The sequence below is a fragment of the Talpa occidentalis genome, unplaced genomic scaffold (genome assembly GCF_014898055.3).
Source record: "Talpa occidentalis isolate TD23 unplaced genomic scaffold, MPIMG_talOcc4v2.1 talOcc4.6, whole genome shotgun sequence".
Taxonomy (NCBI): domain Eukaryota; kingdom Metazoa; phylum Chordata; class Mammalia; order Eulipotyphla; family Talpidae; genus Talpa; species Talpa occidentalis.
Genome location: NW_023604972.1, coordinates 25,465,163 through 25,484,260, shown reverse-complemented (window position 1 = coordinate 25,484,260; position 19,098 = coordinate 25,465,163). Strand labels below are relative to the sequence as shown.

At 34.9% G+C, this 19,098-nt stretch overlaps 2 protein-coding genes across 4 annotated transcripts in view; one reads left to right on the top strand and one right to left on the bottom strand.

Annotated features, from left to right (window-relative positions):
• The window catches only part of GUF1 (GTP binding elongation factor GUF1), a 22,967-nt gene extending 3,968 nt beyond the window's left edge, over window positions 1–18,999 (bottom strand). The window contains exons 1-16 of one of the 3 annotated variants that reach the window (XM_037529435.2): window positions 18,956–18,999; window positions 17,079–17,190; window positions 16,775–16,923; window positions 16,433–16,513; window positions 15,368–15,445; window positions 13,589–13,672; window positions 10,867–10,931; window positions 10,173–10,376; window positions 8,444–8,583; window positions 7,221–7,344; window positions 6,758–6,890; window positions 4,647–4,790; window positions 3,458–3,591; window positions 2,359–2,460; window positions 2,146–2,265; window positions 639–675 (exon numbers count right to left, since the gene is read on the bottom strand). In XM_037529435.2, the coding sequence (XP_037385332.1) occupies window positions 639–675; window positions 2,146–2,265; window positions 2,359–2,460; window positions 3,458–3,591; window positions 4,647–4,790; window positions 6,758–6,890; window positions 7,221–7,344; window positions 8,444–8,583; window positions 10,173–10,376; window positions 10,867–10,931; window positions 13,589–13,672; window positions 15,368–15,445; window positions 16,433–16,513; window positions 16,775–16,923; window positions 17,079–17,178 (1,695 nt within the window). In that variant the 5' untranslated portion in view covers window positions 17,179–17,190; window positions 18,956–18,999. The other 2 variants (XM_037529436.2, XM_054688240.1) reach the window with 2 other exon arrangements.
• Window positions 18,999–19,098, top strand: part of YIPF7 (Yip1 domain family member 7) — a 31,638-nt gene continuing 31,538 nt past the window's right edge. The window contains exon 1 of the mRNA XM_054688241.1: window positions 18,999–19,098. The gene's annotated coding sequence lies outside the window, so the exon portion shown is untranslated.

Below are 19,098 nucleotides of genomic sequence, written 5' to 3'. Positions count from 1 at the left end.
ACCCATAAGAAAGACATCTACAAAGTTCTCTGTCTAATCCCCTTTCAAACAGATCCTAATTTTCCTTAAAGAATGGTAAAGGTCTTTATTTTTGAATGGAGATGATGATCCCTAAGGATACTCTGTATACTACATTATGCATGTCAGGAGTAATTCTCAATCTTCTTCCTAATACAATGGTTGAAATTTTGGAATATATAGCTATAATCGAATACAGACAGTCACATGTGCATAAATGTGCCTCTCTGCTAAGGATTTAGAGAAAATATTTAATTTTCATAGTAACTGAGTTAAGAATTATTTTTCTAAATAGATAAGGAAGCTCATCAAAGCAATGCAGGAGAGGTGAATTTCCCATGCTTCCCACTGCAATACAGGTAACCATTGTCTTCAAAATCTTATAAAAAATTAAGTTTTCCCCATCATAATTGTTGTAAAATACTTTCTTAGTACTATTATGAAAATTTTTATAAATGAGATAATACTTAGGAATGTGATCAAAATATGAAATTTACAGCAAACAAATGAAATAAAGGGTATTATAAAAACCAACAAGGAAATTCAATATATGTACATATGCCCTTTGCCTTAAAAACATAAAATATATTATTATAAGATAGAATACAGTAGATACATACACATTTTGCCAAAACATTTTTCCTATAGGCTTTCACACTGCAAAAGAGGAAAAATTATGTAAGTAGATTCATACTATTTAAAAGGAAATTTGTAAGACAATCTGCCCTTTACTAAAGATTCTAATGTTTGTGTTATACCTGCATAAAATAATTAAATAGCCATAAGCAAATAATTAGGTAGCTGAAATGTTCTTGTTTTTATTTTCATATAATGGGGATAATACAGAAAATAAATTCAATATGAAAGCAACATAAATTTTATTTAGGAAAAAAGTGAAGGCTTATAGGTGGTAGGCCAAATACAGGCACGGTGGTGTGTGTGACCTTGATTATAATAATTATATAAAGTCATCTTTGGCTCACCTGAAAATACTACTATCACTACCACTTCCAAAAAAATTAAAAATGGTTATTATCCTTATTAACTCCACTGAATGTGGTAAAGAGTGACTAGGAATAAAATGAGCTCTACACTGCTTCTATAAAACCCACCATGGGGTAAAATGAATTTTAAGTTAGCCATCCAAGAAGATATAAAGTAATCTGTAATGTTTCTGAGAAATTTGAAAATAGATTCACTTCTGTATATTCCATAAGAAGATACATAAGTCATTTATTTTCTTTGAGATATTGTCTACTTCAACACTGAAGTTAGAATGATTACTTACTATCTTAAATTGCACTTCCCAAAATGATCTCTGGTTATCAATTCCACTCTACCTAACCTCTTAGTGTTCATTAACCACAAATAACTTACTGAAAAAAATGGTGTGCTAGGAAATGAAATTTATTACAAATACATGCATAAAATTTATTCCATAACTATATAAAAAAATAATTGTATTTCACTACTACTTATATGTTAGAATTGGGTTAAGCTAGAACTGAATGGCAATTTGAGATACTTTAGATTTCCCAAAGGCCTTAAGACCATTAAGGAAAGTTAATAGGAAATCGTGTAAGATACTTCCTACACCTTATTCAAGTCCTGACTTATACATATTTTGTTTCATGAAAAAGACCAGTTTTCTACACAAATCAGCGTATCTTCCATGACTATCACATCATTTGTGAAGTCCCTAATCTAGAATGTAAAATCTAACATTAGCATTCCCCTCTCACCTTTCTGACTGCAATCTGACTAGATGAGCAACTGAGCTAAATGCTTCAAGTGAACCACAGTTTATTAGCTTATATTTTACCTGAAAGGATTAAAACCATAAAAACTGACAAAAACGCCTTATCCAGGAAATTCAGTACAGTCAAATGAGTGGAAAATAAAGCAATTATTTAAACCCATTAATTTACATTTATTAATAATGGCAAATAACATCACCCAAAAGTATTAGAAAATTAAATCAAAGTTAAGTCATCATTTAAATGAGAAGAATTACTTTAATATTTCTACAAACAGGAATAAAGCTTAGGTCAATGTTAAGTTTTTCTTTTATTTCCAAGGTATATCATTTCTAAAACAAAACCTGGAACAAAAATAATTTCAACTCACGTTTCTCTTGCAATGATTTTACTTCCAATGGCAGCTTGAATTGCAATCTCAAATAGCTGCCTAGGCAGAGAATCCTTCAGACGTTCACATATGATTTTGCCAACAGAATGCGCTTTGTCTCTTGAGACAGAAAAAAATGACAACCAATAATTACATAAAGACTTGTCAAAATTATTACATTCATATTCCATGATGAAGTTTTTTTCAACTTACTTGTGTACAACAGTTACTAGCTCTTCAACAATATTTCCATTCAATAGAATATCCATTTTCACAAGTTCTGCAGTCTGGTAGCCTGCATCTTCATAATCAAAACTAACAAGAAAAATATCCAAATGATAAACGTTTATACTTCCAAAGATATGACAATTTTTTATTCAAAACATTCATTTTCTATTCCCTCCCACCCAAAAAAATATTTCCAGCAAAATATTGCATACACATTTTAGAATAAGTGGTTCTGAATAGCCATAATCAGGAACACAATTCCTCATCTTTTTGTATTTATGAAAAGAGGGGTAGAAACCAGGGGGGAACATCTCTATGAGGGGAGGAAAAAGAAACTGGATCCCTATTAGCAAATGGCACCTTCTTCCCAATGTTCCAATGTTTTTATAGACTAAGTATGGCTTTTTTTTTTTTTTAATGGATACAGATGTTCCTAGGACTACATAACAAATATATTTTAGAAGTTCCACTCAGCTCTCAGTAGCTTTTTAAAATTATGTACAATTCTTAATTAATAAGTAGAAGAACATGACTTTTCATGAAGGGGGTAGTAAATTTTTTTTTCATTAAAGGACAGTAATACGGACTCCCTGGTGGCACAGGGGTTAACATCTCAGTGCTATCAAGCTATAGCCAGCCACTGCAGCATGAGTTGACTCCCCAGCCAGGGAGCTGACCCACATGGCGCAGCAGACCTCTCTCGAGTCACCCACTGCTATCTCGCCCACTGCTCCCCTCAGAAATGCATTTCATTAAATCTGCCTGTTATGCTCCCCACTCTCTCTGGTGAATCCTCTTATACCCCGCACCTCTGGCTTATGCCCCAGTTTATGTATGCATAAATAAATAAAGTCTTAAAAAAAAAAGGTAACAGTTTAGTCAATCAAAGGAACTTATTCTCCCAGAAGCAACATACAAGTATTCTTTAACACCTATAAGGTTGCTCTAAGCCTTTCTAACCTTAGAATGTGATTCTCAACTATCTTCAAGAGATTAATAAATAAGTGACATTTTAGTATACTCATATTGGTCAATATTTTTTAAAAAAATTGTTCAGGAGCTAAATTTCCCCTTATATATTTACCTAGCATAGCCAGAAGATAGGGATTTCAAAGAATCATAAAAGTCCACCACAATTTCATTCAAAGGGAAGAGATATTTCAGCATAACTCTATTTTGATCAATAAATATCATATTCTTCTGAACTGCTCTTCGAGCCTAAAGCAAAAGAATGATAACCTATTCAAATAATGATTACTGACGAATGTCAATTACTAACTTAAAAATTTCTTTACAAATCCTAATACAGCGAGGGCAAAAATGAAGGAATAGTTCTTTAATGGTTGAGCAAAAATATGCAAGCAGTTTATCTAATACAGGAAGAATCAGTTTATAACTCAATTATACTATATTTGTTACCAGAGCTTTTAATCCTTTTTATCAATTTTATCTTTTTTGATTATATAGTATTTCACTTAACAATAAAATCAAAGTTCTTGTTTCCTATTCTTATTCATATTGGAGTGTTTCAAATAAGCATTTTTTTAGGATGATTATATCCAATTTGGGCATTACAGTGTGGCACAAAAATGAAAGCAAAATGGGAAATGGGAATATTTTTTAATCAAAGGTCTCTGAAGTATTATAATTATCTTTCAAACTATATTCAATGTCAAGTACTTAAGATGGCAAAAAGAGTGATTATTTTGGCTACTGAAGATAAATAAGAATCAAATTTCTTCCCTTTGGGCTAAAATATCAATTCAGTAATTAACACAGATGGTCAAAAATTTTGGCTCTACTTTTATTTAAAATCAAAATAATTTTAGAAGCACATGTAGGTATATATATGGATCTTTTTGAAAATTTCCTAAACCCATGGTGGGCAGAGATGAATCTTTCAAAACCTGAGCTGGGAACCAGCAATGGAGAAGACTAAAACTTATTTCTGTATTAAATTGTATAGTATTGGGCCTCCCCTGGTGGCACAGCGGTTGAGCGCTGGGCTGCAAAGCTGCCCAAAGCCTCTGCAGCGCCGGTTCAATCCCTGGCCGCCAGTGAGGGTCCCACATGGTGCAACAGACCTCTCTTGCCGTGCCCGCTGCTCCCCTCAGCAGTGTATTTCATCAGTCTGCCTGTTCTGTTCCCTGCTCTGGCTCTGGTGAATTCTCTCACCCTCCCACACATCTGACTGTACCCAGTGCTTATATAAATAAATAAATAAATAAATCCTCATAAATAAATAAATAAATAAAATTGTATAGTATTTATACCTGGCAAAGCATCATTATTTTTCCAGTATATTCATCTGGCGTGATAATGGTGCCCAAAACAACTGGCTCCAAATACTCTATCACTTTTGATTTATCAGGGAATTGTGCAGGATTGATGATTGTAATTTCCTTTTCTCTGTATTCCTAAAAGAAGTATCACCAAGCATTAAAAAGAAATCTTAACATATGTCAAGTTATAAAATTTGCTTCTATATAGTATGTCACTGAACCTGATGAAATAAATAAAAACAATCATTAGAATATTATCTTAATAGGCTTTGGGTTTAAAAATCCCTCTAACTAAAATCATTTAATATTAATAAGAATTTACTACAGTAACATATTCTGGTTACTAACATCTACTAAACACATTTGATACACAATTTTAAAAGAGTTTGATACAAGAATACATTTCAGGGCCTCCCTGGTGGCAAAGGAGTGAAAAACAGCGCTATCATGCTATCGCCAGCCACTGCAGCACGAGTTTGATCCCGGCCAGGCAGGGAACTAACCTACATGGTACAACAGACCTCTCCTGCCTTACCCACTGCTCCCCTCAGCAGTATATTTCAGTACATCTGCCTGATCTGCTCCCCACTCTTTCTGGTGTGTCCTCTCATCCCCCAAACCTCTGGCCTACATCACCCCAGTTCTTGTACACTTAAATAAATCTTTAAAAAAATTCATTTTAATCTGCCAAATGGCCAACAGGCATATGAAAAGATGTTCAACATCCCTTATCATCAGGGAAATGCAAATCAAAACCACACTGAGATACCACTTTACACCAGTGAGAATGGCACATATCAAAAAAACAAGCAACAAATGTTAGCGAGGATGCAGTAAAAAAGGAACTCTCCTACATGGCTGGTGGGAATGCAAACTGGTCCAACCACTGTGGAAAGCTGTCTGGAGGTTCCTCAATCTACTAAAAATGGAACTACCATACAATCTGCCAATTCCACTACTAGGGATCTACCCAAAGGACACAAAAACAGTGATTCAAAAGAGCACCTGTGCACTTTTTTTTTTTGCAGCACTATTTACAATAGGTACAACCTGGAAACAACCCAAATGTCCAAAAATAGATGACTGAATCAAGAAGATGTGGTGTATATACACAATGGAATATTATTCAGCAATCAAAAAAAACAAACTCATGCATTTGCGGCAACGTGGATGGAGCCGGAAGGAATTATGCTCATTGAAATAAGCCAGAAGGAAAAAGAAAAATATTGGATGGTTTCCCTTATAACAGGAATCTAGGGGAACCAAATAAGACATCAGTGTAAAAAAATAATAGTAACAGTACAAACCACAACAAAGCAAAAACAGACAATTATAAACCAGAGACATCCTATGGGAGAGGAGGAGGGAGAGGGGGGAGGGGGAGGGAGGGAGGAGCACAGGGGACTGAAGTGATGGTGCACGGGTACCTTGGGAAGGAAATTCTATGGGGACTCAATCTGAGAGGGTGGGAGAAGCAAATATTGTCTAAAAAAAAGTAAAAAAATTGATAAATGTTAAAATAAAAAAATTAATAAATAAATAAAAATTCAGACACTGAAAAAAAAAATAATAATCTGCCCCTTAAAAGGCATTATAATTAGTTGCCTTGGTTTTGCCAAAAATTTTTATAGATGCCAAAGTCAGTATTTGTTTAAAATGAAAAGAGTGCCTTCAAGATAGAATACAATATTGTCTCTATCACTAACTTGAAATCCAAAATTTCCTGTATACATGTAGGAATGAATAACCCAATTTTCAAAGATAACTTAATGATCAACAAAACTCTATTCTTCCATCTTTGTGTGCTGAATTTTGAATAATATTTTCATCATTCTACTTTTTATCTTCAGTAAAAGTCTAGTTATTAATAATGTGATAATCCTATCAGATTAAGGAAAAATAACACATAATTTCTCTAAGGACTGTCTCCATCATTATTCTTAAGGTTATACAACTTTTATTGCTATTATTCAAGAAATTTTAGTTTTAATACTAGTCAGCAACTGGTGTATTAAGTTTTTCTTGCATTCTACATACATACATACACATGCACATTTATTTAGTTCTCCCTTTTATACTGGTGCACAACAGTACCTCAGTACCTTTATCAATTTTGCTGACGAAAGAACAGCTTTGTATGGAACAGTAGGGGTTGTCAAAATAACAGAAGTATTATATTCTTGCTCTAGTCGCTGGTTGAAAACTTCCATATGCAAAAGTCCAAGAAATCCCAACCTGAGAGAGAAAAAAACAAACTACAAAATTTTTATGTCCCATGGGTCTATTTTCTTTGGTAAATTACTGTGTGGAGTAGGGATGGAATCAAGAGTCACTTAAGCAATTCACATTGTAATAAGACAGCAACATAATATTATTAAATCTGGGTCAAATCGTTCATGGATAAAATCACTATAAAACTTATCCACAAAATGTAACTCCACAGTGTGAAATAGGCAGACAGAAATGTGTTAGTTCACTTTATGTTCAGAAACATTCAAGAGCAACAAGTCATTTAAATTTTATTTTCCACTAAAAATGGGACCCTACAATGTAATACAATCTTACCTCCAGCCAGCACCTAGGGCAAGGCTACTATCCCGATGAACTGTCACACTGGAATCATTTAAAGTCAGTTTTTCCACTGCACTCTTCAGGTTATTATATTCAGATTGATCTATAGGGTACATTCCTGGAGACACAATAATTCCTAGTTATCACATGTGAAAACTTGCTTAGAGAATTAAGTTAAACATGACAATCATTTAGCTTTTAAATATTTCACAGATTAAAATATTGCTTTGCTAAAAATCTGAATATTGTTACAATAACTTCAGTGTATCTTGCAAGTTTCAACTGGATTCACATCTCAAAGGATGCTTTTATGCTTTTGCAATAATACAGGGAACACAAAAAAGAATAATGGGAATTAGGGTTATCAGGAAACTATATTGTATACACTTCAAGAAATAAAAGTGCAAGCTAATCTAATACCACAAATGAAACTCCATTCTTAGATTAAAAAACAGGAGTAGAAATGAAAACTACTCTGTACTTTTTAATTCACTAGGATTATTAAAATCAAAGATAGGTTTGCTTTTTTCAATTCACTGACAAAAATTGTCTGATTCATAGTCTCTTAATTCTGACACCTCAAATCCTCACCTCTAGCCCTCCAAAATCCAAATGACTGACTCTGCCTAAATGTCAGAAGAAATAATGTTCTTAAATTCCCACTGAGAGATATTAAAACTAAAGGGAGAAAAACAAAGGCTGAATACTCAGCACAGAATAACCTGACCTACAATCAGGTCTTTCTTTTTCAAATGTCTATTATCACACAGCAGTAAAGGTTCTGAGGTCATCCATCCCTGAGATGACACTATTCTCTGTCATGTCCATACCAGTAAAACAGTAAAGGTGAGTTAAAAAGAAAACACTCAGTAAGTGTCCACTGACAATTACTAATAAAGACATCGTAATGAGAAAAAAATTTAAATATAATGACTAACTCCATAGGAAAACAAAAAGGGCATTCATATTACTGCTATGTATCAGAGAGTGTGTTTCTTACGAGCCTATTTCTTAAAAAGTACTGAAAAAATTTAGGAATGATTTTCACATAAAGTTTCACCATACATATGAAACGGTTAATATGCAAACAGTACACAATGAAAATAAATAGAATGCCCTAGAGTTATTTAAAGTATTTCCAGTAATTTGTCCTTCAATTCACAAACATATTTTTAAAGTAATAAGTCCCTCATCCTTTGGATTTGTGAGCTTCTCACCTGCAAATACCATTGGTTTCGCTGACTTAAACCCAGGCAAGGGTTCCACTGGTTGCTTATGTAAATATAATGTATCTCCTATTTGTGCTTCAGTGACATCTTTCATCCCAGCAATCAGATAGCCCACCTGTCCTGCATATCTAAATAAAATTATTATATGGATATATTTACTGCTTTAATGTTGCAAAGTGCATACTCACAATTAGCTTTACCTCCCCAGGAAATAGTCATACTTTCCAAACAAAATTTAATCAAACTGAAAGTGCAACCTAGTAATTCTCAACTCTGATGATTGTCAGCAAAACAACATACCATGACTTAGAATCCCTTACCAAGAACCTCTGCACCACAATAAGTTTAAGAACTTCATGAATTTCCCCACCATTGCATATTAAGCCACTTGTAAACTATTTTGTAAACACAGTGAAACTGGCAAAAACAACATACTCCTTGTAACTGCTGTTTCATTAGTGAATTGTGTTACAAATGTGTTTTAAGGAAAAAAGAGAAGAAAAATGAATTCTCAACAAATCTCACATCTATCTTATGTTTCTCTTTGAAGAAAAGGGCAAATACCCAGATTTCAAAATTTTACCTTATTTTTTTAAAGCTAGAATAGCAAATTGCCAACATGAAATGATCAGATTTACGTTTAGAATGCAGCATACAAACAAGAATGCTAACTAAAGATGTGATAATACTAGGTCAATGTATGGCAGACTACAGACAGACTTTAAAAATATTTAAGACTCTCAAATAGGGCCTCCCCATTGGCACAGCGGTTGAGCGCTGGGTTGTGAAGCTGCCCGCAACCTCTGCAGCGCCAGTTCGATCCACGGCTGCTCCCTGGCCACCGGGGGAGGGTCCCACATGGCGCGCAGACCTCTCCTGCCGCCCGCTGCTCCCCTCAGCAGTGTACTTCGGTCCTTCTGCCTGCTCTGCTCCCCACTCTGGCTCTGGTCAATTCTCTCACCCTCCCGCGCTTCTGACTGTACCCAGTGCTTGTATAAATAAATAAATAAATCTTGAAAAAAAAAAAAAAAGACTCTCAAATAAAAAATGTAGTGAGCAAAATGCTAGTTTTGTCTAAAACTTCAAGTAAGTGTGACTATAGAGTCATCTGGACAATATCTTAATTTTTAGATGAGGAAACCAAGACTGAGAAAGCTTCAACTATGTGCCCAAAGTGAACCATCTTATCAGTACCTAGAGTACTGATGGAGGAAGCACTCAGTAAATACAGTTCTAAGTCAACTTAGAACTCAGTATTTCTAATGCACCTTATCTTACTAACCCCACATACCATAAGTTCTAGTTAATCTAGGTTTCTCCATGATCGCCACTACATAAGATTTATCAAATTTTCTACACTACTTTTATGGTTGAAGACTTTAATTGTAAAAGTAAATATCAAAATATCCAGTATAGATACAAATGAGTAAATAAACTACCTTTCACTGTCTCATCAAATATTTCTGCATCAAACCCAGTCTTCACCATATCATAAAAGTAGTTATGGCTAACCAAAAGAAATAAAAAACATCAAATTTCTACTGCCCTTCACACATGAGATATCTTTCAAAAGAACGTTCACTTTATATTTGAATTGAATAATCCAGATTGTTTCTTTTTTCAAGTTACCAAACTAGTCATGTTAACTATACCGTATTGAGAAAGGCAAAAATAGAAACACTTAAGTGTATTTTAATTACTAATGCAGAGTACTTACAGTTTATCAGTTGGCTGTTCATTAGGATTGAGAATTCCTATTTCATTAACTTCATATGTCTTTTGAGCATGTGCAGATACAATTTTATCTCCTTTGGAAACCATTCCATCAAATAAAGCTACATTGGCTATCACACCCCTATACTGGTCAAAGGTGGAATCAAATACCAAAGCTCTCAGAGGATTTTTGCGATGCACTTTAGGACTATTAAAAACAATTAGAAATGTAAAAATTAACATAACAAAATCTAATAAAATTCCTATTTTAAAATTAAATATTATGTTTAATTTAGCCTGGTATTTGAGAAAGGTTGATTATGGAACACCAAAATAAAAGGACTTCTCTATAAGGTATGATGCTTATATCTACAGTAGTTTAATTCAACTTTGAGCTTTAAATAAATAGCCTTTTATAAATTATGAAATTGACAAAATGTATTTATTCAGTATTAAAAAAAATAGCTGCCAACTTTCAAATCTCTATTTCAATGATTGTTAAGAAGAGAACCCTATTATATTTGCTTTCTTCTATTTTACATTAATGAACCTGCCTTCTAAATATTACTAAAAACTGAAAGTTTTCCTCACTACAAGAGTATATCAGCCATAATTACGAAGCTAAAACAACAGATCAAATTGATTGTCTTTATACTTTTAAAGACATACAAAAGGTACAGAAATAGAAAAGTACTTACTGGGGTATTCTTTCAATGACTGCCTGAAGAACACGTTCAACATTTGTTCCAAATTTAGCAGAAATCTACAAATATATATGTGAAACAAATAAACATTTACAGTTGAGATGCTACTTTTCTGGTGACTATGCTTGACCATAAAAATATAAAAGAATCATAAATAATTTTGTTGAAAGAATACAGTAAAAAGAAGCACAAAGCCTATGTTGATAAAATGGCCTTCAATTACAATTAGCAATGGATCTTGGATTAAATTATAAGAATACTCTGATTATGTTGCTGAAAAAACAATGGACTAAGTTAAAAAATTCAGGATAACAAACATGACTGTGCATGAAACGTACTGCCTTAACCAATACATAGTTCTCTGAATTTCAAATTCCTTAGCAGATATATGATTATTCACATTTTACCTAAACCTCAAAACTTTCTATGGACATAATAAACAATACATGTAGATGGCACAGAGGTAACTGTGAGACATGTTACTACTATTTTGCTCTCACAGTGAGAAAGCCAAAGACTCCATAACACATGCACATATCTAAACTTTTTTATCACTAGTAATTAGACTGTCTCTGAACCATAATTTAAAAACCCATTCCTGAATATCACCTCTTACGCTTCACTCACTCTAGGTGAGAGTTCTCAACTTGGCACTAGCGACATCTTGGGCTGGATGATCCTTTGTTTTGGAGGCTAACCTGTGCATTGGAGGGTATTTACTCACATCCACTCACAGGATTCCAGTGGCACTTACCCCCTATATGTGACAAAAAAACATCTCCAGACATTTCCAAATGTCACCTGCAGAGCAAAAAACTATTCCCTAATAAGAACCATTGCTCAGGATTCCAGTATAATCTTTGCAATAATTCTTTAAATCACAACCTCAAATCCATTAACATTCCTTTCTTACATTATCTGTTATCCTCCTGCCCTGCCCCTTTCCCTTAATATGTTCCTTTTCCATCCTTATACTCTGAGCAGCTTAACATTACCGGAGAAAAACCAAGAACCTGGTATGCTTGGATTCTTGTGACCACTTCTCATGACTACAGATCTCAATTGTGCAATTAACAAATTCTGCAGTTCCAGGACCCATCCATAATAAATTCACATTACCACTCAGTAAGACTATTTCATACCACCTTCCTTTTCAATCCATATTTTCCTTTCTGGTCAACTCACTTTCATTGATGACTTTGCCTTTTATTTCATCAAAGGATACAGAACACATCAAAAATTCCTTTCTGTAGGGCCTCCCTGGTGGTGCAGGGGTTAAAGACAGCACTATGAAGCTATTGCCATCCACTGAAGCACAAGTTCAATCCCCCACCAGGAAGAAACCCACATGGCACAGCAGACCTCTCCTGCCTCGCCCGCTGCTCCCCTCAGCAGTATGTTTCAATACATCTGCCTGTTTTGCAACCCACTCTCTCTGGTGAATCCTCTTATCCCTCTCACCTCTGGCCTGTACCCCAGTGCTTGTATGCATAAATAAATAAATCTTTTTAAAAAAGTTCCCTCTCTAAATACACAAATTAATCTGCACTTACACTCACAACCTCGATTTTACTTGTTACAACCTGAGAATGTGTCCCACTTCTCTAAAAAGTCAATCCTTCAAAGTTTCTATTCTGAATCCTACTCTCTAATCCTTCTCAACTTTGTACTCAACACCCAATAATGTAGTCTGACTTCTAGGCCACTTTTCTGCCTACTCTTTCTCCCTAGGAAATTGCATCCATTCCATGCCCTTAATATCACATAGGTGCTGATTCCTAAGTATCTATCCACTGTCCCAAACCTTTCCACAAATGCCAGAATTGCAGATTTACAAAATATCTCTACTTTGACACCTATATTTTCCTTTCATATCTGTTCCTACACAGGTCACCTCCATATTAATAAGTACTAGTATTCAACCAGTAGCTCAAATCCAAGTTCTCTTGACTCTTTTCTTTTACTTCCTTACACATAACCATCAGCAAATCTGTTGTGCCTACAAAATTCCTACCTACTGCTATAAAGCCATCTCATTCAATTTACCTCCTTTCTCTTCTTTAAAGCATGCTAAACCTTGACAAACACCTCAAGCCTTTTACTCCTGCTTTTTTTCTTCTTGGAATGCATTCTTCTTAAGTCTTCATTTTCTCATGTCTCAGTTCATCAAACAGATTTTCCCTAAGCTACTCTGCCTGATAGCATCTGAGAGGAAAAAAAAAATAAAAAGATTTCTCCATTGTTAAAAATGGTATTCCATCTGGAAGACTGCAATTTGTTGAATGAATATATTTGCCAATATATGTCTCATTCAATAATTACTATTCCACGTTACCAGGATTCCAGGATGGCCTTAAAATGAGGTCCTATTCATAAAAAAAACCATTACATTCTCTGTGTGTGTATGTATCCAAAAAGGAAAATTACTACTTCTTCAGTTATTATCAAGTTATTTGTAATCATCATTGTGTTAAGGTTAAACAAAAAGAACAATTTACCACCTGAAGCTTGCTTTTTCAAAAATCAAATGATATTGAAAGTAGACACTAAATATTGTACTGCCACAAAGACATCATACCACACAAGTAAGTAAAAATGACATTGTAAAACTACAAAAACATTTAACAATTAAGAGCTAGCTATGAACTTTTTTTATTTAGGACAATTATCTGAAATTTTAAAGTATAAACATCTCTTCAAAAAAATAGTATTTTACCTTAATACATTCATCACTTGGAATATCAAATAGTTTTTCAATTTGTTTTTCAACACTTTCAGGATCAGCATTCTTCAGATCTATCTTAAAAAAAGACATTATCACTTACTATAATGATAAATGTATTCTGCGTTAACAGTATTTGGACATGAAAGTGTAACTGCTTTTAACCTAACTTATCCCACAATGATTTTTTTCCTAAAGTATTAATATATTCTAAATCTAGAAAATACAATTTTAATAAGCAAGGCAATTGAACAATAGAGAGCAGCAGAAAATTTAACAGTTACTCAATTGTTCAATAACAATTATCAATTATTATCATGTAAACTGACTTTAATATTAAGTTAGAGATAACTTATGACAGCATACCAGCACAATTGGGCAAGTCTGCTTCTCTTAAAACTTAACTTCAATATAAAAAATATAAATGGATACAATGTAGATTTTTAAATTGATTCTTTATTAATTTAAAAATATATAAAAGTTGAGGTTACTCAGTTTAGCACTTACCTATTATAGTTCAGGCTATATATTGTTTCCTGCTAGGTGATATGCTCCTTTTCATTTCCTATATAGTGTAACACATATTTTGGCTGCCCTACATTCCTTCCCTACAAAAAAAGCTGTTCATCACTTTATATAAATTCAAGGAGAATATCTTTTCAACTACATAAAAATGTACAGGTGTTTGAATTGCAATTCTACCCATGAAACCAAAGAAATAAATCCCACCCAACAACATATTAATAAACGTTGAAGATCCTTCATATAAAGAGTGGATTTATGTGATACTGTGATTTATAGTAAGAAATATGTTTGTTCTTAGCCCCCTTTCTGGCACACAGTTCCCAAAACCCTTAAAATATAAGTGGCAAAACAACTTTTATTATGTTTATGATGACTGCAGGACCTCATCTACATAACGTGGTTGACTTCCAGTGGAGCCAAACATAAGATTAGATGGTTGGAACTTTCAGTTCCACTGACCTCTGGGGAGAGCAGAAAGGGGCTAGAGATTGAGTTGACCACTCATTTAATCAATCATGCCTCTGAGCCTAACCAGTCTAGCTCCACAGTCTCTATCCTTAACTTGTTCATTCAACTCCATAAAAATCAAAAGGAAAGGTTTCAAAGAGTTCCAGATTGGAGATTTGGGGAGAATAGTGCACTCAAAAAGGGCATGGAAGGTCAATGTCCCTTCCCACATACATTGCCCTATACATCTAAACATATATTTAGTTGTTCTTGAATTATATTCTTTTATTAAAATCAGTAATCTAGCAAGTAATCTAGCAAAATACTTATCTGAGTTCTGTGAGCTGCTCTAGCAAATTAATTGAACCCAAAGAAGAGTTTGTTGGAACCTCTGACTTAAAGCCAGTCAGTCAGAAATACTGGTAACACCCTGACTGTTGACTAGTGTCCTATGTCCAAGGAAGAGATCATGGGAACCTCCAATTTATAGCTGGTCATCAGACGCCCAGGGAACAACCTGGCTTGCGACTGGAATAGAGAATTAGGGGGTGAGAACAGCAGCAAGGGGGCACTCTTATAGAATCTGTAAAATCAGATTCTAACTCCAGATACTATCAGGATTGAGTTGAATTATTGGACAGTGAGCTGGTGTCCAAGCACTGCCTATTGATGGTATGGGAAAAATGAAACCTCTCACATTAGAAATTGGATCACAACAAAACATTTTACTTGATATTTAAACGCTAAATATACTTTTAGAAAGTAAAATCATAAATAGCATTGTTTTTTCATTATAATTACCTTGTTTATAACTGGAATTACTGATAGTTGTGCTTCAAAAGCAAGAAAGAAGTTTGCTACAGTTTGGGCTTGAATACCCTGGAAAAGTCAAAACATAAGATACTGAGATTTTCTACCATCTCTCCAAAATTTCTAAATCAAGACCACCTGATACACCTTTATCAAAAGCAGAGACACACAACAAACAATGGTATCTATACTATTATGCATCCATTCCCTGTGAAAATGCCTTTCAGTTTGAAAGCATTTACTGGGGGCTCTATGCTAGGGCACTACACACAAAGGTCAAACATGAAGGTCATCAAAATAGAGGTCACAGTCATGTGACGCAGTTTATAAAATGAAGTATTGTGTGTGTGTGTGTGCGCGTGCATATTAACTTTCCCCGAAAGAATCAGGGATGATTTCACATAAATTAAAAAAAAATTGGGGAGATTCCGTATAGACTTCATAAGAAATTGAAATATATCAAAAGCTTAATTTAAAAAATAATATATCATAACTCTGGTATGCTCATCAAATAAGAACTGAATATGTCTCTTAGAGTTATGTCTATGCCACAAAAGAACTCAGTAACATTATACATGTGTCCTTTAAACCTAACTATTCCCCAAGAACCAGAATGGTAGATTACCAAAAAGGTCCGGTAGGTTCACTAACAAGAACCAGGGGGAAAAGGAAAAAAAAGGAAAAAGGAAGAAACCTAACAATTCCCAAATTAATACTTGACAATAACCAAAATGAACTGAAAATTTAAGACTTATTTTCAAGTTTTGCTAAAAATTGATGTGAAAACATCTACTAACAACATCGTAAATCAATAAAAAGTACAATTTCATGTACAATTCCTGTATCAGTTTAAAAAATCTAGAAGATTCACTAGTCAGTTTCACAGAATGCTTCAGTATAATAAAACTTAAATTAAGAGGGATAAAGCACATGATTTTTATTAATAAATCTTATTTTTTTTCAAACACAAAAATGCTCCCTATAACACTTTTTAAGTATAATCTCTTGAGATAACCAAACAGCCAAATCATGTTATACAAAATGAAAAGTACCTACCTCATTTGCATCAACCACAAGTAAAACACCCTGGCAAGCAGAGAGTGACCTGGATACTTCATAACTAAAATCAACATGGCCCTGAGAAAGAAAAAATAGTCATACCCCTAATGTTAGCTGTAGTATTTTTCAGGATTATCACAAATCCTTTAACTCCATTTAATAGAAACTTACTAAGTTTCTTCTTTTAAGCGTAAGCTTGTAAAACAATTTACACTAAGACTGAGCAAATAAAAAAAATGCTAAATATTTAATATTCAGTTTAGAAACTAAACAAGGATTTGTTTACACTAATGGTACAAGGCTGTCTTTAACAAGAGACAAAATTAACATTAAACTTACTGGTGTATCAATAAGATTTAAAAGGTACTGCTTTCCTTCCCAAGCATAGAACAGAGATGCTGTCTGTGCTTTAACAGTGATTCCTCTTTCTCGCTCCACTTGCAATTTATCAAGAACTTGCTTATTATCCTTTGTTTTATCAATTGTCCCTATAAACAGACACAGTTATTGACATTTCTTTGGGCTTTTAAGAAGAGACAATACAACATCTAAAATTAAGAACCAAAAATTTTTAAAGCAGGATTAAAGTAATTACCAACTACTCATTGTCATCAATTATTAAAATAGCATAAAGTGAGGATACCTGTTAGTTCTAGAAGTCTGTCGGCTAAAGTACTTTTGCCATGGTCCACATGTGCAATGATACTGAAATTCCTAGTGTTTTCAACAGGGAATCTAGACATGTCAATTTTTTCCTACAAAAGAAAGAGAAACATATTTATGAGCATTAATTTTTCATAAGATTTCTAAGCCAAAGAATATTCTTTTAGTCTTCTTTGAACAATTTTATTTCTAACATATGTAATGTTTATTCCTCTGACAATAAAGTTAAATTCATATTACAAGCAGTGTATCATATTTGATGTCTCATCAAATATATCTGTTTCACTGCCGACGGTGACCATACAGCTAAATAAAAGTTGCTGATAGTATTTCCACTACTTAGAGGACCAATGAGGAAGAGAATTTATTTTCATGAGTGAAGAAAACAAGATACCCATAACTATTAAACAACCTTAGAGTGACTTATCTAATAAAACCTTTTTAAGGCAAAAAGCTGGGGGGTTGAGGGAGGAAGGAAACTCTTTATCCCTATTACACATTTTATCAGCAGAATCAAATCTATTTAAAAATTTGTGCTCCTAAAAAAGGCTTCAAAAGTTTAATTTAGATACACTTCTGTTACTCAGCAACTTCTCTGGGCATAGATAAAATGAACACCTTAACCCAAAAAAAAGGCCTCATTAAACTTCAAAAATATTTAAAAATGAAACTACTGATTTTTAGTGCATACTTCTTTTTAATAGTGTACTGCAACTCATTACAAACTATTAAAAATTACCATACAAGTAAAATGCCAGGTATTTTGTACTTTGAACACTTTTTTTCAATCAAATCTATATTTCAAAATAAGCAAAAAATATATGTGGAATTACAATAACATGTATAAAGTTGTCATGAGCTTTAAATTTCTATTTTATAAGTTCTCCAATATAAAACAAGAACAATGCAACTGTATCTGAAAGACATTCTGCAAAAAAAAAAAGGAACCTGAAAAAAAAGGGACCTGATTTGTTGTCCTTTGAATTCTCTCTCCCATGCTCCCACCCCAATCAGTTCAAAGATAACGAGGCCCATATCATTTTTAAGAACTATGAATTGCCACACTAACCAATTTTAAATTCCACAGGCGTTTTCAAAAAAAGTAAAACTGATACTCAAAGTTTTTTCTCCAATTACTCCTAACTTTGCATTCAATTGCTTCACTAGTCTGCCTAACGTTTATCTCTTAATAAAAGTTAAATATACTCTAACTTTTAATTTTTAGATTTGGCGTCTGAACTACCCAACCGTGCTTTAGCTAAGGTTAACATAAAACAAACTGAAGGTGAGGGCGCACCCAGCACTTCTAATAGTCTAGGAACCGGCCTGAACGTTCCATGCCACCCATTAGCTTTTGCCGCCACCACTCAGGAATCTCAGGCAGTGACCTGTCCACGGTCACCCCGGCGCGCCATGGAGGGTCAGAAAATCGAGCGGAGCCCGCGCTCGCCGCAGCCTCCTTTAACGGGCGGCACCTGCTCACCGGCAGGAGCCTCAAAAGTCCTTAACCTTCCCTGGGTTTTAAAACTGGCTAAAACCCGGTCACCTTGCGGTCGGCTGAGCTGTAGCGCCTGTCCCGGGCCCTGGACCCCAGAGCAGTCCCGCGGGTGCGCCCCGGCAGCTCCGGCCGCGCGACCCCGGTGCCCCACAGCGCCAGAGCACGCCCGCACCGGCCGCCGCGGCTCGCCAAGGGCCACATCCCCCCCGGAGGGACGCCTCAGGAGACGGTCCCTTGACACGACGGCGTCATCGCCCGCCGCGGGGCTTTCTCCCGGATGCCCCCTTGGGACTGGCGGGAGGTGTCCACGAGGCCCGCGGAACCAAAGGGCACACGGCGCGGCGGGCAGCAGAGCCCACCTCCGCGGGACACCAGGAACGCAGAGCTGTAAATCGACGTCCTCACGTTGCACGACGTCGTGACGTCAGCGGAGTGCGCCGGGCCGTGTGGAAGTCACGTGAAGAAGGGGCCTCGTTGCCGCGTTCTTAAAGCTGGATGTTTG